Source organism: Pseudopodoces humilis, chromosome 18 (assembly GCF_049639895.1).
Source record: "Pseudopodoces humilis isolate 2021_Gansu_Grassland_sample_001 chromosome 18, ASM4963989v1, whole genome shotgun sequence".
NCBI lineage: Eukaryota > Metazoa > Chordata > Aves > Passeriformes > Paridae > Pseudopodoces > Pseudopodoces humilis.
In genome coordinates, this window is record NC_142217.1 from 10,027,893 (window position 1) to 10,052,643 (window position 24,751).

Here is a 24,751-nt window from a genome sequence, read left to right on the forward strand (position 1 = left end):
TGAAACACTCTCTAAGTAGAGATTTGAAGGAAAATACTTATTCAACCTCCCAACCTCAGTTACTCCTTTCACTCTATGACGTGGAACAAGTTTGTGATCTGAAACCAAACTTTGACCATTTAATTATTCCAGAATCCCACACCCCACAACTTTTTTTAACCATTAACAGGAAATACCTTCTGGCAAGACATCTATTATTGAGCCAAAAAGTGAAACTCTAGAATCGCACATGGATGTGGATGTACTGAACACCTGTGAGGTGAGCCTGTGCAGGACAGCTGGGATTAGCATTAGTTCAACACTAGAGCTCTCCTGCTGAGATCTGTACAGTGACCCCAAACTGCCATTCCAGTGGTAACTTTTAGAAGTACATTATATCCTTAACAGAAATAGAATTGTGACCAGGGATGGTGTGGAACCCAAACATCACTTGAAGTGAAGCTGGAACCTGAGCACTATTGAAGATCTGTAACAAGAACTATCACAGGCAGTGTTTGAAGTCATTAAAATACCGACTGGAAACATCAGAGTCCATTTGAACAATTTATTAGTATCCTCTTTTTTTACAAGTTTTAGAAAAAGAATCCCAGGATTTTGCCTCCTGTGTGTTTTCGTCTCGCCTCCTCATGGTCCATGATGCCAGCTGAGGTTGTCAGTACAATATACCTGCCAAGAAAGAGCAAATGGTCAGTTCATCATCCTGTTCAGGCTGCTGCAGAGCTGGCAACTTCATCTCTGTTACAACAGCAAGGCCTGTTCCTGTAAGAAAGGGCCCAGTGCAGTGAGATCTCATTATCAACAGTACAAAAGCAGCTCCTCTCTCAAGCACAGCTCTGCAGCACACACAGCACAGTGACAACTTCTGTGCTCCAACTATTTGCCTCTTTCCTTGCTTATTCCCACTGGGCTGTCCCTGCCCAGTGCTGGACAGGTTTCTAGACCAAGTCCACTTCTGTCCTCCACAGATGCTGCTACCCAGTGCAGGCAGAGGTGCCAGAGTGCCAGACAGCTCCTCAGCTGGGATCTCTGCCTCAGTGCTGAGCACTGCCTGCTGCAGGATCTGCACCTGCAGCTGCTGTCACTGCTAATGCCAACATCTGCATTACCAACACACCTCACCCACACAGCTCCGTGTCTGAGAACCTCTGTCTTAAAATCCCAGTGACAACACAGAGTAGCTACACAGGGCCAGCTGAAGCAGGAATTGCTGCTGGAGCTTTAAGAACAGAAACAGCACACAACTGTTAATCCCTCCTTTGATAGGACAGACTGGCTGAGGCCCTGGAGACTTCCAGCTCTTGATTCTGTACACTTTGTGAAGAAAAGATACACTGCATAATAGTAAGATTTCCTGTGTTGTGGAGACTGATTCAACAGAGGCTCTAAGTCCATCATCACTTCATATCTGATTAATTTGCACAGGATCTGGACATATGAATTCAAGTAGTACAATCTACTTCCACTGACCGGGTAACCTACATAACTCCTTCCCCATTTAAAAATGGCCATTCATAAAAACAAAACAAGTATGAGAAGTCCTACTTTCCATTAAACTGTGAAATGGTGAAACAAGGATTTTAACAAAGCCAAGCAGAAACAGACCCTTGCTTAGCAGTGACCCTTTGAAATTGGTTTAAAAGGGCATTTATATGGAGGATGTATTTTTAGACTGGAATTTAAATCCAGGCTGATCAGAGGAAAGGTGTCATGTGAATCTAACTCAGGCAGTTTGTGAGTGTTAACAGTTTTACACATAACACCCTTCCTCATACTCACCCAAACTGACGGGAAGGCAGCAGGTTGTTCTGCCACTTTTCCAAATCCTTCAGCTGCACATCAAATCTGGGACTGATTACACCACACTGTAAAAGAGAATTCCATTACAAACCGAAGAACTTTATGGATTTGCACGTCTCTGATCCCAGCTCCCTGCCTAAAGAACTTTACCAAGTGCTGTCACACACTCCCTTACTTAGCACAGGATGAGTGGTGCTTCCTCCCACCTGGGACCCTCCCACCCAGCAACTCCACACCTGTTAACTTCCTCAGCCTCTCTCCCTCCTCCTCACCTGAACAGCCTTAAACTGCTGCTCAAGCTACACCACTCAAGTAATGCCCACACCTGAGAGAGCACAAAAGCACACTGTAACATCAGCAAAATTCCTGAGATTGCTCAGGGATATTCTACCTCTAACCATCACACAAAATAAACCCCATGTAAACTTTAACCAGGAAGAAATTAACATGCATAGAAATTACTGAAATTTTCAAGATAGTTGTATTACTGACCAAGACCACCAGGCATCACTACCAGTAACCTCACTGGCTCCAATGATCTTAACCTTCCTGCACTATGCACATTTTTATGTGCTAAACAAGTATTCCCTTGTTGCAATGACTGAGAGAAACACTATATCCATCAGCCTGGAAGATCCATTATAAAATCATCCTGGAAGAATTCAAGGAACACTACTCTCAAACCTGACCTACATCATTTATTACAGACACATAACACTGTAATTGCTGCAGTAATTTGGGGGTGTCAGGATTACCTGCCTTATACACTCATGCAATTTTCAGATGGCGTATTTATTCCTATCATATCATACCCCAACATATTTTGACCAAGTAATTTTTTTATTTCTTTACTGAAGAGCCAACTCTCACTTCAAAAGCTTAACTGTAAACAATGATGCACAGCAAGTCACCACAGAACTACACAGCTCAGTAGTTTGAGACATAAGGATTTAAAAATTTCCAAAACATACACAAATGCCTCATATGCCCCAGGAACTTCACAAGCACCGATTAATGTAACATTCAACTTTCCCTCACTGCAGGCAAAGCCCACCTGGCAGCAGGAGAAAGGTTTGTCTTCTCCACATCTGCAGGTATCAAACATCAACTGGAAACCAACTCAGCTCCTATCTCTTAAGACAAGTCTTCCAGATAGCTTAAATATCAAAGAAACTGAGAAAGCACAAGGCAGACAGAAAGCCTTTGAAGAGAGAGAAATACACAGCACTTGCAAGGAGGCTTCCCTGAAAGCGTACCTTACATATTCAGTTTAAAAGAAATGTAATTAGCGACCCATATCACTTTGAACCCAGACAAATTAACCACCCTTTTAACTGGTAACATCCATGCTACTCTTATTTACACAGATTCAACAAACACCACCTTCTTTACAAGCAGTTCTTTTAGAAACAGAGCAGACAAACATAAAATAAAGACTCATTTAAACACTGCATTAAAGAACTGAATTTGGGAAGATAAATCCTACCTTGTTGAGTCTGCCTGTGAGGTTGACAACAATCTTCCCAGCTCTGTGATCATCAATTATCTCAAATTCACCAATGTAACCTGCAGGAGACCAGCAGTCAAAGACAAATAAAACACCTAGCTACAAAAACACAACTAATGAACCGTGTTGCACCAAGCTACTTCAAGCACCTTGATTTACTTCTTTTACCCCAGCAGCACCCCCGGACACCCAGGAGAGCAGGGCCGGGACTCACCGTGCTTCATCATCACGGTCAGGAAGCGGACGATCACTTTGGAGCACGGCCGGATGAGCACCTGGCGTTTCCCACGCTTCTCTGCGTTGTTGATGCTTTTGAGAGCATCAGCCAGAACGTTCATCCGCACCATGGTGCCTGCAGGGAGAGCAGCACGTATTGCACCGGCTCTTCAGCACACAAATACTGAGCAGCGCTTCTTCCCAAGTTAATTTTAGATCTAAGAGATCCAACACTGACAGAAAGTTGCATTAAAACTTAAAAAGCACTCTCAAGCTAAATAAGCGAACCAAGTCACACACTCAGCTGTGATCAAGAAGAGTTACCACTACCATAAAAAGTCAGGAAATCTGACACAGTTAAACTTGACTCTATCAAAGCAAACACACGATTCCAAAACCATCATCCAGACACCATGTCAGCAATGTGACATCTCCCCAGAAAAATCGGTTTGACCTTCAAACCAAATTAAAACCCAGCTGCAAATACCACTCCTGTGCAATAACGAGATCCTACACAGTATTAAATCAACAGATGCTGCTCTGCTCACTGATCTGCAATAAACCTGTAAGATGCACAAACACAACACTGCGGAAAGGAAACCCGGCAGCAGCTCTCGGATGCTCGCGAAAAGGAGCCTCGGAGCACTCCTATCACGGCAGGGATGAGTTGGCACTGCTACCCCTCTCTGACAGACCCCGGGCACTGCCAGCACCGTCCCCAGGGGTGTCCCTGTCCCGGGCACTGGGGCAGATCGTGTGGCACGCGAGGACTTTCACCACTGAGACACCGACACCGCGCGAGCCAACTCCCGCCCCCGGCCGAGACCCGCCAGCCCCCCGCGCCGGGGCCGCCTCCTACCCGGGCCCCGACCGCGCCCGCTCCCCCGCGCTCCGCTACCTCTTCCCCGGCCCCGCCGCACGATCCGCACGCCCTACGGTGCAGCAACCCCACGGCTGCCCCGCGCCCTGCCCGGCCCAGCTCCCCACAGCTCCGGCCCGGGCATCGCTGCGGAGCGCGGGGCCACGGCCGGGAGGCGCCGACCCCCCTGCCAGCATTCCGGGGGCTCCGGACGGCGCCAGGACCGGTGCCGGCGGCTCAAACCGGGCCAGGCGGGTGGGGCGGTGCCCGCTTCCCCCGGCGGCACGGACGGGGCGGGCGCGGGGCTCGGATGGCGCCGGGACGGGGCGGATGCGGCGCGACCGCGGCTCCGGCCCCACTCACCGAGAGCGCGATGGCGGAAAAGGAAGAGCCCAGGCCGCGCGGGGTGATGGGAGGGCCATCGGCAGGGGGAGATATCGCGAGACTTCGCGCCTCAAGCCTGGCTCTCCCCATTGGCCGAGGCCCCGCGCTGCACTTCCGGAGCGACGCCACCGCCCGGCTTCCATAGAAACGGGGACGCTTCGCGTGCGTACGGAGGGGCAGCAGGGACAAAAAGCTGCGCTCCGCCGGGCAGAGCGGGCGTCCCGGGACGGCACAGCTGTGACACCGGGACACCGCGATACGGGGACACCGCGACACGGCGCTACGGTGAGCAAAGAGCCGGCTGATGGATGGGCTGTGGTCTGTACTCCAAAGGGGCACACGTGCAGCACCGAGGCCGGTGTCAGTGTATTCTCCAGCTCCGGGACACTGCGCTCTCCCACCGACAGGCTGCCGCCCGCTCAGCACCGCACTCCCTCAACCCTTCCCACACCTCCCGCGTAACTGAAAAATGCACTGACACCCTTTTCTGTACATTGACAAGGAGCAAGTCTTCAAGTAGTTTCTCTTTAGTCTGTATTTACCTATTCAACAGTTACAATAGACACTGAATAGAGTTCATTTTAAAACAGTAAACTTTTAAAACATTAACACAGGTTTTAGCTTTTTAAAGAAAAAAAGTTCAGTTTTAAAAAAGGAGGGAGAGATCATAGAAAAGCACAAACAATTCAGGCTTATTTACAGAGTCAAACTCAGCATATTCAGAGTGATTTTGTGTACAGACAAACATTCATTAAACCAAACGTGCTACAAGGCTCCATGACAACAGCAGTTTCCAGAACAATCAGCTGTTAATGTTACACACACTCATTTTCTACAGTCTCAGTGCAATGAGTTTACACTACAGCTAAATAACTGAACAACAAATTGATATATTCCAGACCCCTACTCAACACACTCCCAGGTACACACAGCCAAAAGCAGATCTGGTGAGACAATGGAACCACTTTCTGCCCCCATTTTATATGGGCACCCTCAGCCACGGCCATTCTCACTCAGCTAATTGTCCTCCTGCCACAAGGATCCTGTAACAAGCCTCCAAGAAGCATCAGCATTCAGAACTGCCTCTCACACTTGCTGCAGCCACAATTAATGATCAGCAAAACTAATAGAATAACAGAAATCCTATCAGGCATTACAGCTCTCTGTCGGGGTGGTTATGCACAGGGTCTCTTAGTTTGATGAAGACATGTAACAAGCTTCATACATCAAAGGAAAGGATCTCTCAGACAGGATCAGCTCCAGGCTGCAGAACCCTACACAGCACAGCAAGAGACAAAACCAGAGCAGTTGCTGGAGTGACTTTTTCACTTCATCAGGGAGCCAATTAAAAAAAAAAGTCAGTGAGCAATACAACTTCTATTGTCTTAATTATACATTAATTCTCAAAACTGTTCCCAAGAAACCTTTTGCTAGAATCAACAGCAGTTAAGTCTTCATTCATTTTTCTTTTCCTTGTGCTTGAGAAGTTTGTTGATCTCTCTTTTTGCCATTCCAATGTACTTTGTGATGATCCCATGTTGGTTTAGTCCAGGAAACAGTAACAAGAAACTTACTACAGAGGAGAAGGAAAAAAAAAATTAATGCTCCCTTAAAAAGCTTCTGTCACTCTACAATTCTTTACTTCACTCAAGCCCCATTAATTGCTTGAAAAAACATAATCCTGCAACAAAAACATCCCAGCACACTTAATCAAAAATTACTTCTACCAGTCTCAATCCATTTCAGGCAGCTAACAAGAGTTCCTTGTGTTTCGCATGCCCACACTTACCAATTAGATAGGTCAGAAAGAGATTGTGAACTTGTTGTCCAATCCAGGCAATCACAGCAAGAGCGAAGAGCATGGTCATGAAGTACTAGCAGTGAAAAGGAAAGAGTTACTACAGACCTGCTGAGGATTCTCCCTTCCCTTTAGTATTTGGCAATACTTCAACACTTAAAACTAACATGAAGCTTTCTGGCTCTTCCACACATGTGCACAGGTGTGTTAAAATTGAGATTACAGGATCTGTAATTGTATATTCTTGCTTATTTTCACACCATCAGCCAGAGAGGGTGCATATTTTTTTTTTTTGCCCAGATATCCCTTAGTGCCAGACTGTGCCATCCCCAATGCTGCACCCAAAGCTCTTCTTGGGATTCAGTAGCTCATGTACCAGCTGACACACTACTACAGATCCAGTTCTTTGGACAGTTTGTGCACACTGGAAACAGCTTGTTTCCAAAAATTAACTAATCCAGAGAAATTCAGTGTCTTTATTATCAAGGATGTGCTTCTAAATTGCACTGAACAGCAAATTTTGAAGTCTTTTATCTTGCCACTCCAGGTCTGAATAAATCTGTGACCAGTATCAAGTCACAGCCAGAACTGCCCATTATTGGTTTGGAATTCCAGTTCATTCAGGCATGTGCCTTGTTAAAATACTTCAGACAAAGCTAAATCAGACAAAATCTTAAGCCAATAAAGATTAATTGCTAGAACTCAGTACCATTTTAGGCTTTTCTTCCTTCAGAGTGAAGAGGCGCTTCCACCAGCCAACAATCCGGCGGCGAGACTTCACCAAATTGCTGCAAATCTCATGAAATCTTTGCTGCTGTTCTGTGGTCCTTTTATTAAAGGGAGGGGAAAAAGCCAGAAATAAGAATTCAAGATTCAATTTAAAATTTTTGAAAATCTCCCATGGCATTTTTCCAGCAGTAAAAATGTACCCAGTGCTCATCCTGGCATTTCCTTTGCTTAGTTTGATACCTTTCTGAGCACTGCAACAGAAGTGCCCATGTAATTTTCCTGTATGCTGACTCTGCTAAACTGACTCCCAAAGAACAACCACATCCAAACCAAGGACTGACCTTATCTGATACCAGTGTGATACACACAAATAATGCATATCTACATAAGAACATTTATCCATTAGTCATCTGAAAGTAGATAACACTAAAATTCACCTTTAACTCAAAATTTTATTCAAATTAGGTTCTTCTTCAAGTTACTGCTTTTATACAAGCCTTGCCTTTGTTCAAATCTGTTTCAACCACTGTCACATTCATGTTCTCTGCATTTCTCTTTTTTCATCACATTTACTATTGCCACTTTCCAAACATACAATCAATACTTTTCCACATACTTTTACTTCTTAGTATCTATTATCCATTAATTACTAAAAACTAGTCCAGCAGAACTAACTAGCATGCTTAACAGAGAGTAAAGAATGTGCCTACTTCTCAAAAAAAAATCTTGTTTTTCCAGAAGAAAAGGAACAATAAAGGTATGTTGTAGTAGTTATCTTCCAAAAAAAGAATAAAAAGCATGTTGCTATTGTCCTCATGTATTCTAGAGATTACTGATTTCTCACTACAATGACTCTACAAAGTAACCATTTGATATCTGCAAATCAGATATCCATTTTGATAAAGATCATAATTACACTCAAGAAACCGTTTCAATTGAAGCTTTCCTCACCACTTATTAGAGCCAAAGATTCGAGGAGCAAGAGCAGGAACCAGGTAATCAGCCAAACAGAGGAACATAACGAAACAGGAGACGCCTGAGAGAACTGATGGGTCCAAATAGTAGATCATCCTGCAGAAAGAGAAATTATTTCTGACTGCTCAAGCTGTTAAATATTAGACATGCTTAGTCACTTCTTCAGACTGGCTTGCAGCTTCCAACAGTAGACCTACTCTCTTGCCTAACCTCAAACAAAATTACAAGAAATGCATTTTTTTTCTAATACACCAGATAAGAATATGCTGCAAGCAAATCAGGTAAAAAGTTCAGTAGAAGTAAAAATTCATCATTATTATTCTCTCAGAAATTAACACACAGTGAACTTAACACTGATTGAGGGATGAGGATGACTGAGTGAACATCTGAAATAACCAGGTAGAGTAAAAGCTCTAATTTTGTTGCTCAAGTCACAGAACTCAGACCCACTAGAGGTTGTCATTTGCTGTCTCTCCTGGGAGAGCCAGCCAAACCTGTTCTGGACAAGAGGCCATCAATCTCCACTCAAAGCAGTGCTGCATTTTCCATACTCAGTCTGCCAGCACTTAAACACAGCAGAAGGGCAACTGGATAAGAACCAGCTGATCTCCTAAGTGCCTGATAACACCAGCTGGGCCCTCTGCTATTCAACTGTACTTCACAGAACTTCCTGAACACTGAAACAGTAAAACAAAAGAAATGACCCAGTCCAGAGCGGGGCTGTTCTGTACATCTGCAGAGTGCTACTGTGCTGGATGTTTGAGGTCATTTTGATGAATTCAGAACCTGAAGTAGTTTATTTCCATTATTCAACACAAGATCTTTCCTGCTATAATCACAGAATTTATAACAGAATACCCTGAACTTCACACAATTACTTCTTTTGAAAGTTACTTTTCAGCTTCCATTTGATTTCCATCTTCCTCATCTCCCCTGAAGACAAAAAAAATTTGTATTAGCCAAAAGACCAATTATCCCTGCCTCACCTGGTTCAACATCTTTTTTTGTAATTTCTCTCCTTACTGCAGGAGCAGATACAACTGGCAAACTGCACAGCTGGCAGGAACAGCTGTCTCTGCAAGGCAGTCAGGCCATCTTTACCACCATGTTACATAAAGGCATGTCCAAGTGCCTCCAGCACCTCCAATCAGAGAGCCAACATCCTTCCACTCCACTGACTAGAAGTTACCTGCATTCTTCCCTTTTCCCCTTTCTCAAAAGAAATTACAGAGAATATAAAAAAAGCCCTACCTGTGCAAAAAAAAATGAACTCATCCTAAACACCACAGCAAAGAAGCAGAAGAGGATATTTTGCCCGATGGAAACGAGTTTTCTGTCAGGATGCTGCTGTTGGTGTGGGGCGGGGAAAGCCAAAGGAGATCATGAGATCTGACTAAGAAGCAGGGTACAAAGAATGAGGGCAGCACATGAATGCACCACTGAAGAACATTCAGCTGAGCACAGTAAAAACCCCAGCAGCTGCTGCTGGCAAACAGATTTTGCAGAAATCATTCTGAGCAGGATGTAACTCACGTTACTTCCTGTTTTCAATTCTTCTGTTTTTAATTTCCAACAAAGTTCACACATTTAAGAAAGATCCTGGAGTAAAAGCCTTTCTATCAGACTTCTCCAGATGTCCTACTAATTTTCTTAATAGGCTTGGTACCAGCCATGAAGATAAAATGATGTTGCAGGCTCCCTCCAGAAGGTACTTACAGGAAAGAAAAGGAAACAACACTCATCAATGCCAGAGGAAACCAGGCTCGCTCCCAGCGAAGAACTTTATCTGTAATCAAAATCACTTCTCCCCATCCTTGCAACTGCTCTTCCAAGCTTGCAGTTTCAGAAGCCTACACAAAAAGAGAAGAAAACTCTTTTATTACCCAGAGCATCAAAACAATTCCCACACTGAAGTAGCTAAAAAACACCAGTGTGATAATTAAAGATCCCAGCCACAAATCTTTCTAAGTAATTAAATTAGTAATAATAACGTGAGTTTTGTACTAAGTTATGACTTTCTAGAAGTGATGCCTTTAAATAGTTAAGATCCTACCAGCATGTATAGGCCAAACAATACCTTCTCCCAGACTTTGACAAGGTGTTTTCTCCTTTTCTCCCATTTACCACATCCCATCCCCCCAGAATAGTAGAAACTCAAGTTTTAAAACCTAACTAAAGCCTCTCAAGTTTTCAGTGTCAATGACTGGAAAACTGTAATATGAGAACTATTTAAAAATAAATGTATTTTCCAAGACAACTCTACCACATTAAACTGAAGCTTTCTAGGTGTTGTTCAATGCCAGTTTACTATGAGGAAGATGGATAAAGACTCAGAATCCACAGTATGGTTATCCAACTGCCCACATTTAGACATTAAATTATCTCAGAAACTGTCTGCCCAACACAGCCTTTAAACTCCACTTCCTATATGGTTCCTACATTGCTCCCTACACCTCTCCTGCAAGGAAGCCCCACCTGTGCTGCCAACAGCTTGTTAAGCAGTTCATCTGAGGTGTTCCACATTTAACAGAGCTTAACAGTCTCCCCTCAGTGGGAGATGGCATCTCAGAGACCACAAAACTCAGGTAATCCGTGAACAGAACCGACTGCTGCCCGAGCAGTTACAGGTGATGTCATGAAGACATGCACGTCTGCTGTGCAGAGGTAACAGAACAGGTTTCACTCTCATCTACGTGCTGCACTTAATTCCAATGAGAACTCCGACGCCACTAGAATAACAAGGACAATACAGTTCCGTGGACTTTCTGCAAACTCTGGTGCTTCCCTCCAAGCTCGGAGCTCTTGGAGCTGCTGCCTGTGCCCAGCCTGGGTGCGCAGCACCGCAGCGCTCAAACGCTTCCAGCCCCTCCACAGCCTCCTACAGCGCTTTTCCCATTTCCCACGGCAGCCGCTTACCAAATGAGGCATAACTCCCTATGTATCCTTGCGTTTACTTAACTAGCCAAACCTATCTCGGCACGTTTAGTTAAGCTCATCACCCAGAGCCTGCCGCTCTCCCGTATCGCTGCGGCGTTCGACACCGACAGAGACGCACGACCGACACTCAGACACAGACTGACAGACACGGACAGACACAGTCGGGGTAAGCCCACAGGTCAGGTAACGCAAGCGCTGCTGGAGCTCGGCCCGCGAGCAGCAGCGCAGCCGCCGCGCCCGCCCCACGCGCGGCCGATCCCGCACCGAACCCCCCGGAGCCAAACCGCGTCACACAGCACGGGGCCGAGCGGCCCCCGCCAGCCACCGCTGCGGGTAGGACATAGCAGGGCAGGGCAGGGCGGGCCCGGCTTCGCCGCCGCCCCCAGCAGGCCCGAGCGGCCGCCCGCCCTCACCAGCTGGTAAAAGCTGTTGTTGTCCCCCTCCGCCATCTTGCGCCGCTCCCGCACCGCCGGCCACGCCCTCCCCCGCCACCCCGCGCCGCCGCCTTTTATAGCCTCCGTGGGCCGCCTGAGCGCTGTGATTGGTCAGTGCTGGCGCCCCGCCGGCCGCCGGTTGGCTGCTGTGATTCGAACCGCGCGGGCCGTGCGCGCGCCCCCCCTCCCGCGCCGCAGTGCGGCTGAGGCGGCGGCGGGCCCTCACGGGGAGCTGTGCCCTGCTCCGGGGGAGCCGCGCTAACCCCGCAAAAACCTCTCAGCGTCAGCTGGGTTGGAAAAGACCTCTGAGTGCAGCTAATGACCGAACACCACTTTGTCAACTGCGCCATGGCGACACACGTCGAATCTTTTCTTAAAACGCCTCCAGGGACGGTGACTACCACCTCCATGTGCCGCACGTTCCAGTATCTAATCAGTCCGTGAAGAAATTCTTCCTAATATCTAACCCACCTACACCACCCTTAGGCTCAGTAAGACCGTGTCCCCTTGTTCTGCCGCTTGTTTCCCGGGAGCAGAGCCCGGCCGGCTCCTTTTGACCAGTTTCCTAAGGTCACCCGAGGCTCCCTCATGTGCTGCAGCCCCTCCCTGTCCGCTCCGAGCAGAGGGGCCCTGGGCTGGACACAGCGCCCGAGCTGTGCCCCCGTCAGCACTGCGCAAGCTGCTGGTAGCATCAAAGCCCAACACTGTGTTTTATTGCCTTCAGAACTTGTGGCAGCATGGGAATAAATACAGGAGAAAGGCACTGGGATATAAATATTGTTTCTGACTCAGCTTTCTAAATGATTCAGGCACGTGTGTTAATGAGCGTAATCACCATGCAACGCAAGGCTATAATGAGAGCAAAGAAAACATCTCAGGCACCAAAACTACTCTGGCACCAGCTTGATGGAGACAAAAAAAAGAGAAGGACTGAGGAGGACACTGCAAGCAAACATATGTCTGTCCTGAATGGTTTGGTCTTTCACAGGGCGCTCACAGGTTCACTCACCCTAGAGTGTATGTAAAGAACAGATTCTGTACTGAGTAACTTTCATTCACATGCCGCTAAAAGCTCGCTAAAAGCTAACAGTATTTTTGTGTAACGTTTTACACTTATAAATGGTGTTCACCCTCAGTATCTGTAATTTTACCATAGCAAAGCTCACACAAAAGATGATTTCATAAGTGATGATGCCAGCAATAATTTTATTAGTCTTTTAAAATAATATGGAGCCATACAGAAGCATGACCTCACAGCAACCTTCCAGTGTCTTCATCAGGAGCTGTAGTGACAGGACAAGGAGGAATGGGTACAAACTGAACGAGAGGAAATTTGGGTTAGATATTAGGAGGAAATTCATTACTGAGGGTGTTGAGAACAGGTTTGCCCAGGGAGATTCAGTCCTGGGAGATATCCCTGCCCATGGTAGGGGGCTTGGGACTAGATGGTGTTTATGGTCCATTCCAACCCCTCAGCATTGTGTCATTCTGTGATGCATTAGTTTCTATGGATATTTGCAGTGCCCTGCAGCAACACTGCTCTGGCTATGAGACACCATCAGCCAGCTCCTGGTTTCATCTGTTTATGTGATTCTCACCACAAAAATCCCAAGCACTTACCAATGGAAATAGCAGGCTTTGCCATCATCTCCAGCCCATCACATTCACCATCTTCCAGCCAGTCTTTCAAACACCAGCTCCCCAGCCAGGTGCCCCTGCAGCTTTTCTCCATCCCAGAGGGCCTGCAGAGGTGCCTTTCCCTCCTGTCAAGTGGTGCTCCATAACTCAGAGGGGCAGAGGGACAGGTGACTGCTGCTGGGTGCTCTCAAGCCCAGAAATGCCAGAGAGCGGCCACTGCACTGCGGAACACGGAACAGGGCAGAGCCCTGCCACCTGCCCAGCCCACCCTCACTGAGCAGCCAGGCCTTGTGAGGCATCACACCAAATTAAAAAATGCATGCCTACATACACATGTATTTATAAATTCCATTGTTAAAATCTCAGCCATAGTGTAGGAGGCAGGGGATCAGCAGCAGCTCAGTACCTCCTGTACCTTACCTGAGCTACACCCAAATGTTTTGCATTGCAATGCATGGCACAGACCATGCTGCAATGGGATCAATCCTTCCTGCACCAAGATTCTCTCTTAGCAGATGCACAGAAAATTAAATCCCCAAGCTGGCTTCAAAACACCATTAAAAGGGGCAGTGCAATTGCTCTGTGCACTTAGAACAGGCACACAAAGTTTACAGGTCAAGCCTCCACCCTTTCAGCATACCAATACATGTTTATTATGTTTATTAATAAAAAATAAGCCTGATGAATGGCAGAATTGCTCTGATCAGCTACGCATTTATGTACACAGCATTAGCTGTATTAATGTCTGTAACTTCTGTGAAATTCTTTAGCTAAAAATGTTAACAGTGTACTCACAACTTCACTAAAGAAATAAACGCATTTTATAATTTGGGACCACATTAACAAACACACAGATGGCAAGTGCCATCTCAAACTTTTTTCCTAGTCAAATTCTTTAATGTATAAAGTGTGTCTGCTAATTTTAGGAAAAACTAGGGGAAAAAAAAAAGGAAAAAGAAAGCAAAGAAGCCTTTGAAGTACTGGTACTAAAACAGAATAGCTAATGTACCAGCCACAGAACATATTGATGAATAATTGAAATAAATTAACCTTAAAGACTACAGCACTTAGAAAAACAGAGCTTCAACTTGGGGGACTTAAGTCTTTTACAGACACTTAAAAAATCAGACAAAATGTTACTATTTAAATAGAATAATCCTTGAGGGCAAAACTAATTGTTGCAAAGCAAAACCAGATCATGAAGTCCCTACAAAGTACAAAATTAATTTCTGTTAACTGTATAGATCTGCTGCATTTTCAATTTGTTGTATTGACAGTACCATTATCCTACGAAAATAATCTAGGACACCAATAGTGATTCCAGTTCAACACATCCCAGCAACTCATTTTGCAAAGCCATGTGCACATCCTGGCTTTACAAAACGGGAGAAGGAAGAGAGGCAAACAAGCAGCTCGATTTTCAAAGGGCATCTCAACCATGAGCCTATAGAATTGTGAGGGGTTAACAAAAATGCTGAACAAATGTGGAATTCAGCTTTGAGAAATTACTTTATAGCATGGTCCCTTGGTAAACATTTATTGCAGGTAAGCAGCAGGCAAAAAACTGCCATCAGTTGAACTGTTTGACTTCCATAGGTTCAGCTGGTTTGTGTGTATTTAGAGAGGTGATTCTAGACTTGCATTATTGTAGGTGTGCTTCACTGCAGAGAAAATAAACACCAGTTTTACTGAAAATAAAGGAAGTACCCTTATGTCTTTGTAAGAAGCATCTTTTAAGAGAATGTAACTAACACAGTCTTATTTACTATGCAGGATGTGTGAGCAGAATCTGAATTTTAGGTTTCATCTAGACTGTACCAACTTCCCATACTGTCAACATTTCCAAGAAAAATGCGTCAGCACACAAGTTGACAGTGACACTCCCACCAGCTCCTGCACATCTGAGCTGTCTCCTTTGCATTAGTTATGCAAATTTAAATCTCTGCAGGATCTACCTCTATTCTGGGGTTTGGTTTGTATGTGTTTGTATCAAGCACTTTATTCTTCCCTGTAATTTTCACAATCACACAGTATTTGCATAGAAGGAAATTAAAACCACATATTTTTTTATTTTTTAAAACTTTATTAAATTACGCAGTAAGAACCCATCTCCACACAAGTGTTTCATTTCTGGATGGCAGAGGTATAATACATGAGCCACAGGTGAGTGCATTACCCCCTCCCTTCCCCCCAGCTTCCAAGAAACAAAACAGCAGGTACAACACACTCCTGTCACTACACTTCTCCAACAGATTGTTCATAAGGTTATTTTTAACTGGAGAAAAATGAAAAGGACCAACAGTGTCAAGCGTCTTGTTCTGCGTATGAATGTTCTTCACTGCAACATTCCGACAGCTTTTCCTGCGACGCGCGCGGCAGAGGGTCAGGAAGCAGCGGCAGTGGAATGCGTTTGCACGGGCACTGTTAGATGCAAAGCCTGTGACTTCCCTAGAGGTAATCAGGCAATCAGAGTGCAAGGAAGGCCATACGACTGTTGAAAACTCTTACACTTCAAAGTGCATGTACACAAAAAATTGGCAACAGAGGAGAAAGTGAATTCTAAGACCTACTGCGGAGGCAGAGCAGTCAGCATAGTGCAAATACTGAAAGGAACAGAAGTTTGCCGGCATTATCCAAAAAATCACCAGCCAAGCTTCCTACTCAGATGAACTGCTGCAAAAACCCTTTCAATTAAACTAATTTTATGCCAGTAGTGGGCTTGGCTCAAATCTTTTAATACTTGGATTTTGACAGAGAAAATGCAGTATTGAAAGTGTGGTTTTACTCTGAAAAGTGACTAAAATGGCATTAAGGATCTTCCCACATTTTTCAGCAACTGTGCGTAATGAAATCACCAAGTTTACAAAAGAGAAACTTTTTATACAGAGCTACAATGAATTTATCTGGGTTCAGAATGCCAGGGTGCATTTCTGCTTTAGCTATCGGCACCTTTATAATTCTGCAGTTGTAACTGAATTCTGTGGAGTCTGTTTGCTCTAAGAAAAGGAAGTTGCCTTTTCCTAAAGGTGTCCTACTTAAAAAATGAAGCAAGAAGTCTTTTAGACAACCAGCAGACAAGCAGGACCTTGACCTAAGGAAGATGATGCCATTTTAAGAGAGACTTTTCTGACCATAATCACACTTTGAGAACTGATTTTAAAAAACCTTGGTAGAAGACTCCCTATGGATGCATTACTGAACAACCATCTATAGAAGAAATATGGCAAAGGAAAACTACTTTGCAGAAATCTTTACAGATCTAGTTGAACAAAAATTTGAGAGTCCTTCATTTCTTGGATTATACGTATACCCCTATGAAGTGAAGCACTAGAATTTACAAGTGTGAACTAAAAAGATTAGGAAAATGAAGTAAAAAGCATATCACTCTACCTCCACCAGAACATCACTTTATTGTTTATCTGTCATCAACAATGTAAAACTCTACTAGATACTCTAGCCTGGTTTTTAAAAAGGTAAAGATTACATTGGATTAGCTACGTGTACGAAAGAAACTACAGCAATCACAGTAGAATGAGATTGGAGGGACAATTTGAATTACAAAAAAGTGTACACTGCAAGCAGAGGGAAGTGCACATTAAATCAAATGCCTGTAGGAATCATTACTTTTAAATGCACAGTGACAATTTTGAGAAACTGTACATAATAGAATCACAAAAATGACTTTAAAATAACCAAAATTACATTTTGCATCTGACCATCCAACTCATAAGTAATCATTGATGTTCTATATTTTCAGTGCTTTTGGAAAAATTGCTTACCAAACAGAATTTAAGCTGTTAATTTGACTAAACTGTGAAGTAGAAGGCTTGAAATAAAAAGTATATTGGAAGTACGCCTAACCTACAAGAATAAGCCAAGAGGGGTGTATGCAAGGAGAGGCTGGGAGGAAGGAGAGAAAAGAAAGAGGAAAGGGAGAAGAGAACAAAGGCTTTTTCTTCTATCTCAGAAGTTCTTCCAATGCAGCGTGTATCTGATGTACAGCTCTTTGCTTTCAGTCCATTTCTGAAGTTTACATTTTGTAGCCTTTTCCCATACTAACTGGTCAACTCAACCAGCACTGCTGCCACGTAACAAGAGGAACAAGAATCTGAATGCATCAAATCTGCCCTTGCTGTGATTTCTTCATGGCCCCATTTTTCTGTTTTTCTTTGAACAGGGTTCGGTGTTTCCTGAATTGTTCACAGGGTCAGGTGGAATTGAGTTCCAAATCACTCTGCGGTTTGTAGCATCCTGATTTCTTTCTGCAGCTGACCCCCAGACACGTTTGCAGTTCTTCCGTAGCAGAAAGACAAACCGTGTTGCTCAAGCGGTGAGCTTTCACCCTTGACCGTGGGGGTTGCAGACCATTGTGTTTAGCGTATCCCTGAGTGCAGCTATCCTGCAGGATTCACTTCCCAGTGCACCGAGATTTCCTAGGTTTCCTCAGATTAAGCCCCAGTATGCATCACCACCGACTGTGGTGCGGCTACGCATGCCTGAGGCCGAGTTGATTCTGGTGGATGTCTGACCTCGCTGAACCAGACCGAGCTGCTGTCTCCCTACTCATACCCAGGCAGTCCAACCTTCATACAGCTGAGCCAAGTTATCTAGATTAGTTGCTTCCTTAATCACAAAGTCAACCTATTAAAAAGGTCAAACAAGGAATTAAAAATAAGCTAGAATTTTTAAAGTATTTAAGTGATCTTAGAATTTACTGTTGAATGCCACCTGCAAATATTTCACTGAGAAAAATCTAAAGTAACTGTAGACATAACTTCGTGCAGTCAACAGAAGAAACAGGAAGCTGTACTGCAAAAAAAGATCACATATCATCTCCTTCACAGCCCCTGTCTTAAAAGTATCCACACTGTTCTCAAATAGACATGGACAACTGTGTCCCCTGACTCTGTTGCCCAGAGACAGGAGTGGTTGTGTTATGTTAGTGAACACAGACAAGTTCTGTCCCTTGGGCAGCTGTACAGACCTCGTGTTCTCCCTGGCTATCAGCAGCTGTGGAATGAATGTTAGCTTACTGACAGACAAAAGGCAGTTTAATCTCGTTCATGGTTTTACATAAACCTGTATGAAAAACAAAAGCATATGACAGCAAAAAACAAAAAAAAAAAAAAAAAAATGCAGCAATACAAGGCAGTCACAACCTTGATTTGCACTGCAATAGCTCCCACCCCCAAAGGAACCCCCAGGATTTCAGTCTCAACAACAGGATTTCAGCCCTGAAGGCACACTTCAGCATACACACCTGCTAATTAGCATGTATTTAAAGCAAGGACCAGGACTGGAACTTTATTTTCAACTCACCTGTTCAGCCACAGACATTCTCCTGTTGGGATCCACATCTCGGCCCTCTAACTTGGCTTTGACCCGCTTCCACACGCTAACTGCGTAGGAATTCCTCTCCTGCACAGCTACAGGTACAAAATAAAGTTAATGCTACTTGATATTTCTGCACAGAAACCCACTGAGGTATTTTTTTGTTGTTGTTGCTGTCAGTGGTAGGGTTGTTGGGGTTTTTAAGGTTTGTATTTACCTTTTCCTGTTTTAGGGTCCCTGGCTGTCTTTTTGGGACTACAAGCAACACTTTTGCCAGTTCCTGGGACTGTGTTTGGAGGAGTATCTGCTGATGTTGCAAGATTTTTCTGAATTAGCTTTCTTGCGTTCTGTGACATCACCTCTGGCTGAGTTTTCTGCCCTGTATTGCTCCGTACAGCTGTAAAGAAAGTTTAAAAGTGCTTAAAGTCTTCAAAATAATAGCATATTATAGAGGCAAGAAATATTCACAATTAAATGCATCTCAAATAGACCTATCCGTTTTTCAGAACAAATGTATTTTAAATTCTGCACCAGTTTTTAATCTTTCCATTTTCTAATTTCACTTCATAAACAAGAAGTTTTATTCCACTGCTAAGAATTTATTTATATTACGCAAACTGTCTGCATTTTGAAGTTCAGTAAGAGCTATGATCCCCCCTCTAATATCAATTCCTGTTTCATGGTTTCATATCTGTACTTTTACAAGTGTTACCTGCAGCAAAGGTTGGCTGATATGTAGCAGCTGAAGTTGGGCTGGAGCATTCATTTGCTGTATCCGTGACCAAGGGTGATGCAAACCCCACCAGGTTATTGTAGACACTGGGAAATATAATGGAGTTGATAAATACTCATGCAACTACTTATTGAAAACCCAAAAATTAAATTAATTCAAATTTTGCAAGAAGATTTCTGAGTTCTAAGAAAATCATCAAGTATGTGCCCCATGTGTTCCTGCTACATGAAAACAGGTATGCAAAATGCCTTTTCTCACCTGAGACAGAGTAGCTCTCTTACCTTTGGCTCTGTGTTTTAAGTTCTTTCAAGGTGGGAGTTATTTCCTGCAGCATTTCAACATGTTCCTGACTGCGGACTTGACCCATAACCTGAACTAATGTAAACAGAACTGTCTGAATATTATCTTGCCACGATTTATATTCACCCAGGAACTGCCTAACACTGTTCTCATAGGGAACATCTTCACCATCTGCCAAAGCCGCTTCTTCATCCTGAAACCAAGATGTGCAAAAAGGTCAACTGCTGTATTTTGGCTAAGAGAATAAAGTGGAGCATTTCTTAGCCCTTCAGTTTGTCATTTGATTACAAATAATTATAATTTTCAGTAATTATGTATGAAGAAATAAATCTTAAAATTAAAAAAAAATTACAGATTAAGAACCAAAAGGATTTATAAACTCAATGTTTCAGCTACCAAGATAGAGAAAAAGTTCAGTTCAACCAAAGCCTGCTAAGGCTAATGGTAGAAAGTTTTATGAATTCTTAAACATGAACTTTATATCTTGATCTCCATATGCACAAACATTTTACTGTTTCTACATACTGTACAAAGCACAAAGCTACAACTGTTATTTTTCTTAAGCTGTACTGACATGGGTTTGAGGAATAAATTTAAGAATATTTCAGGCATACCTTTGCCATAGCTTTCAGTAAATGTTTGACATCTCCAAGCTGTCTGTTATGACCTGTGAGCACAGTTTTAATACTATCCACCAGATTCTGGATTGTTTCACAAACTGTTTCTATTTGCTGTTCTCTTTCTGTTTGTACTGTTCTCTGTGTAGATATCTCCTGGGTCAACTGCTTGTGAGCTGAGTGAAGCCATTCAGAGCTGCCAATAGGATGTTCGAGACCAGTGCCCTAAAAATAACAGAAACATTTCTTTATCTGTAGCCAGAGTTAAAATTCACTTGCTGTGCAGACGGCACTGCCAAGTGTTTAACTGACAGCATAAATTCTGTAGCCACACTCCATCTGAAGGTACACATAACACTGAGAATGGAAGACAAAACTGAGAACTCCCTGCAGTGATTCTGAAACGTTTCATGTTTTGCTTTGCCCTGTGCTTACCACTCTCTGCAGCAGGCGAAGCTCCAGGTCAGACACTGAGCTGTTGAACTGGGATGCAAAGGAACACATTTGTTGACAGCGTTTGAGGAGTTCAAACAATGCAGCATCAAGATTTAGGGCTTCTGCTGTTCTCGTTCGTAAACTTTCAAAATGAATGATATTACTGCAAAGGAAAGTAACCTGAAAAATCAAAGCAATAGTGAGAAAAAATATTCCATTTCAACTGCCTATTAGACAAACAGTGTTTTTTTCATGTGCTTTTAAATGAGGATTTTAAACACACAGATAGTGCTCTGTTACAGTAGCAGTATCATCCCAGGGTCATCCAACCCTGCAGCAATTCTCACAAAGATTATTTCTGTTGCTTTCAAGTGAGATTCCCAGAAGTATTTGGTTATCTACATTTGCTCTTTGGATGCAGAGCAGAAAATTATCTTCTACATAAACCTCGAGTAGGAAATGCAGAGTGAACACATTCATGGAGTCAAGAGTACTGTACTTATCTGTAGTACCTGACTTGCTCTTTGACTTTCTTTCAGTACAAGGTTTCTTCTTTCAGCAATAGTGGCATCAAAATCTTGCAAGACTGGGGCCAGTGCAGGATTAGCACCTCCTGCCCATTTTAAACGCTGCTCAATACTTGCTTCAAGTGCTGCTAGTTTCTCCTGCATTGGGGAAGAAAAAAAAATCATATAGATAATTCATACTGATACACAGCATTCTAAGCCTAACTTTACATAAATTATGCATATATAACATATGCAGACACTTTTTTACGCACATATGTGTAAAATACTGTAGCATTTATGATTGACAAATGTTAGTTTATGCTGTTTAAAAGTTTATTTCCAGTACGCATCACAACTGGATTTGATTGCTATAGAAAGTCAACCTGTCTAGATTTTAACTCGTCAAAAAAAGCGCAAAAGTAATCATATTTCTAGACTAAGAATTATGTAACATCATAGGAGTCCCTCCATTATTTTGTTAATAATTAAATAAATTATTACAAACAGTACCTTCACAACTGAAAAAGGAAATTAAAATTCAGGAAGCTAAGCAGTATTTAATAAGCAATTAAACATTCTATGTTACTGGCACCAAAGAAATCTAAAATACTGAGCAAAGCCACAACACACAAACCTCAGCACACAGAATTAATTTTCCCACTTCTACAAAGGGAACTTCTGACATTTAGCTAGCAAAAACAATAGTAAGGATGATTTAAGGCAGACAAACTTAAATAAAAGGAGCATTACCAGCCTTCAGAAAGGAAGGTATTTTTACAGATTTGTATTTTTCTTCAAAGAGATTTATTGCTATTCCACAGTGAACGTTTTGGATGAGACAGCAAAATCAAACAATGTAACAGTATCCATCAGACAGACTGAAAGAGATCAGTGACAATACCCCCATATATTTGTGTGAGACAGCAAGCCAAGTAACATCATTTGAAGGTGGCAGGTGGGTTTGTGGTGGTCACACTTGGATGTGCTGCTGAACAACCCTCCCCAAAACAGTCATACCTGGACCGTTGCAATGGAAGCTTCAATCTGGCTGAGTGTGTGAAGTTTCTTTTTCATGCTGGCTAAAATTGCTGACCGAGGTGGAGGAGTGACAGAAATAGCCTGGGGGCGACTGATGAGGAGATCTTCGTGCTGCCACTTTAAGGAAGTAACAGCAACACTTGATTATTGATATTGCTCAGCACAAAATACTTTGCATCACTAACAGCAATTCCAGTGCTCTGAGACCCTTTATAAGTATGGGCACTTAAAAGGGCTGCATGTCAGACAGTACCAGCAAAGTTCAAAGTTCTAAATCATTAGAGAGCATTAAATCATGCAAGTAGCTGCAAATTATGTTTTGCTGGCTTGGATGTTTATACCATTAATCAGTCCACTAACTTAGTAAAAGTGAGTTATACACATCTTTTTGATCCAAAGGAAAAGCCATCAATATTCAGAAACAATTCACTTGTGATACATTAAAACTGAGACAATTTTGCTTACCAGTCTATGAAATGGTTTCTTAACTAACCTGGAGAAAGCCTGGTCCCTTAACATACAAATCACTATACAATAAAGATCACTGATAGCACAACATAACTGGATACCTGTGTAAAGGTTCACAGTGGCATTCATCTAAAGCTTCAGAAGAGTATTTTTCAGGACTGATACTGCAGCTATTTGTATTTTTAATGAAGCAAAGAGTGGAGCAAGGAGAGAGTCAATGCATTAAAACTTTGAAGGAAAGGTAGAAAACTACATTCAGCAATTCATACCCTCTGTTCTAAGCCATCTCCTCCCTTAAAGTCAAAATCTGCTTGAGAAAAAGGGGGAGAACAGGACATCATTGCTGGTAAGAAAGACAGTGAATGACCTATTTTGTAAAAAAACAACTTAATGGCTATTGAAAAAAATTACATGTACTGATTCAAAAAAATTTATACGTTGCAGAATTTGCTTCTTGTAAAGCAGCTAGTCTTCAAAAAAAGCTAGCAAAAACACTGTTCCTTATATATTTACAGAATAATTAAAACAAAACAGCTTATGAAGTCCATTAAAAGACCTTAGAACTTATTCAACAAAATACCATGTTTGCTGTGCTCAGACACTAACTCAGGCTCATTTTTCCCAGACCAATCTGGAAATGCCCAGCCTGTGCTGGGCTCTCACCTGGAACATGGCAATGTGCAGCTGCACTCTCTGCAGGCTGGTCTTGCAGGAGGAAATGCTGGTTTCCAGTCTGCGCACCAGGTCGTGCTTCTTCCAGGCCGTGTCGTAGGAACTGGCCAGGACTGTTGCCCTGTTCATCACCAGCTGTGAGAACTTGCCAATCTGGATATTGTGCTCCACAGCCTTCTTGCACAGGTCATCCACAGAAACTTTGCTTTCTGCTCCAAAGTCTTTAGCTTCTACCTGAGCAATGATATCAACACCCAGAGCGCTGATGAAACTGCACAAGGTCAGCCCCAAAGCTTGATTTGGAAGGCCAATTAAAAGCTGCCTCACAAAGTCTGCTGTAAAAGCCTTAATTGGCTTGGCCATTTGATCTTCACTAAAACAAGAGTTCCTGTAAAGGGCTTTCACATTGACAATTTGAACAGGTCCATTTACTGCATTCTGGTCTTCCAGTGAACTGATTCCTTTAAAAGGGAAAGAAAATTATTTTTGTTATAAATGAAAAATTTGATGCAACCAGAAGAATAATACCCAACTTACAAACACAGCAGAAGCACGAGAATTCATTTTTAGTTTCTGCTTCCTTACCACAGATCAAGGGTAAGTTACAGCAAAAGTGACCATTTTACATTATTCTGTACAGGATGAGAAGTGGATAAAGGCATAATAAATATTTGATAACATTTACTTACCTGACAGTGTCTTAGAAAAGGTACCACAGAGCCTGAAAAATTCTTTAATTGTTTGCAGTCTCTTCAAAAAGAAAATTTCCTCCAGAACTTGCCGATTATTGTCATCATCAAAGAAGTTAACTTGGGTGCTGCGGGCTTCCCTAATTATGTCAATCTTGCGCCAAGCAAGAGGTATCTCCATCTTGTTTAGCTGAGCAATGTAAAGGAAATTAATTAGTTTGTTTTTTTTAAGGTTTCCTAATTCTGACTCAAACAGCACTCCAAAAAGAACAAATCTATACCTTTTCAATCAATAAGCCAAATGCAGTTTCCACTTGAGCAAACATTCCATCAAAAGCTACCAAAAGCATCTGACCAGCTGACATTTTTGGAGTTTCATCAACTGAACCATTTCTTGGCTGAATCAGTTCACCATACTGAGCATGAAGTACTCTTAAAAGGAAAAAAAAAAAAGAAAAAAATTTACATGGTTTTGCTTAGTCCCCACTAAACAGTATTTTCTTAAACTGACTGATTCCACAGATTCACTGTACCACTGATGGAGCCACCACAACTGGCTCAAGATTTTGGGTTGTTGTGTACCAAGCACCTATCCAGAAATGTACTGTCCCACATTACAAGATGCACAAGTCTTTCTGTTTGCTCACTGCTTTGTCTCATTTTGCTTTAATCAAGTCACTGACTC

General features: G+C 43.0%; 3 protein-coding genes across 6 annotated transcripts in view; all 3 read right to left on the reverse strand.

Moving 5' to 3' along the window:
* Positions 1–530: 530 nt before the first annotated feature.
* Positions 531–4,844, reverse strand: RPS15A (ribosomal protein S15a). Its single transcript, XM_005522919.3, has 5 exons — positions 4,743–4,844; positions 3,519–3,656; positions 3,284–3,363; positions 1,777–1,862; positions 531–666 (listed from the first exon to the last, which is right to left on the reverse strand). Exons 2-5 carry the CDS (start codon positions 3,649–3,651, stop codon positions 573–575), a joined length of 393 nt encoding a protein of 130 aa, XP_005522976.1. The 5' UTR covers positions 3,652–3,656; positions 4,743–4,844; the 3' UTR covers positions 531–572.
* Positions 4,845–5,280: 436 nt separating this feature from the next.
* On the reverse strand, positions 5,281–11,683 carry ARL6IP1 (ARL6 interacting reticulophagy regulator 1). 2 transcript variants are annotated; one of them, XM_005522920.2, is made up of 6 exons: positions 11,616–11,683; positions 9,982–10,115; positions 8,242–8,361; positions 7,271–7,388; positions 6,553–6,637; positions 5,281–6,336 (listed from the first exon to the last, which is right to left on the reverse strand). In XM_005522920.2, the coding sequence occupies exons 1-6, from the start codon at positions 11,649–11,651 to the stop codon at positions 6,218–6,220; spliced, it is 612 nt and encodes a 203-aa protein (XP_005522977.1). In that variant the 5' UTR covers positions 11,652–11,683; the 3' UTR covers positions 5,281–6,217. The 2 variants fall into 2 exon arrangements, with proteins under 2 accessions (XP_005522977.1, XP_087920482.1); XM_088064356.1 differs by lacking the exon at positions 11,616–11,683 and adding an exon at positions 11,182–11,208.
* A 3,653-nt stretch (positions 11,684–15,336) lies between these two features.
* The window catches only part of SMG1 (SMG1 nonsense mediated mRNA decay associated PI3K related kinase), a 59,195-nt gene continuing 49,780 nt past the window's right edge, over positions 15,337–24,751 (reverse strand). For all 3 annotated transcript variants that reach the window (XM_014252579.2, XM_005522922.3, XM_014252578.2), the window contains 12 exons: positions 24,348–24,498; positions 24,067–24,256; positions 23,369–23,838; positions 22,217–22,354; positions 21,203–21,355; positions 20,691–20,870; positions 20,253–20,480; positions 19,620–19,831; positions 19,318–19,424; positions 18,823–19,002; positions 18,594–18,700; positions 15,337–17,915 (listed from right to left, as the gene is read on the reverse strand). In XM_014252579.2, coding sequence (XP_014108054.1) covers positions 17,838–17,915; positions 18,594–18,700; positions 18,823–19,002; positions 19,318–19,424; positions 19,620–19,831; positions 20,253–20,480; positions 20,691–20,870; positions 21,203–21,355; positions 22,217–22,354; positions 23,369–23,838; positions 24,067–24,256; positions 24,348–24,498 — 2,194 coding nt within the window. In that variant the 3' untranslated portion in view covers positions 15,337–17,837. The remainder of the gene's footprint in view (positions 17,916–18,593; positions 18,701–18,822; positions 19,003–19,317; positions 19,425–19,619; positions 19,832–20,252; positions 20,481–20,690; positions 20,871–21,202; positions 21,356–22,216; positions 22,355–23,368; positions 23,839–24,066; positions 24,257–24,347; positions 24,499–24,751) is intronic.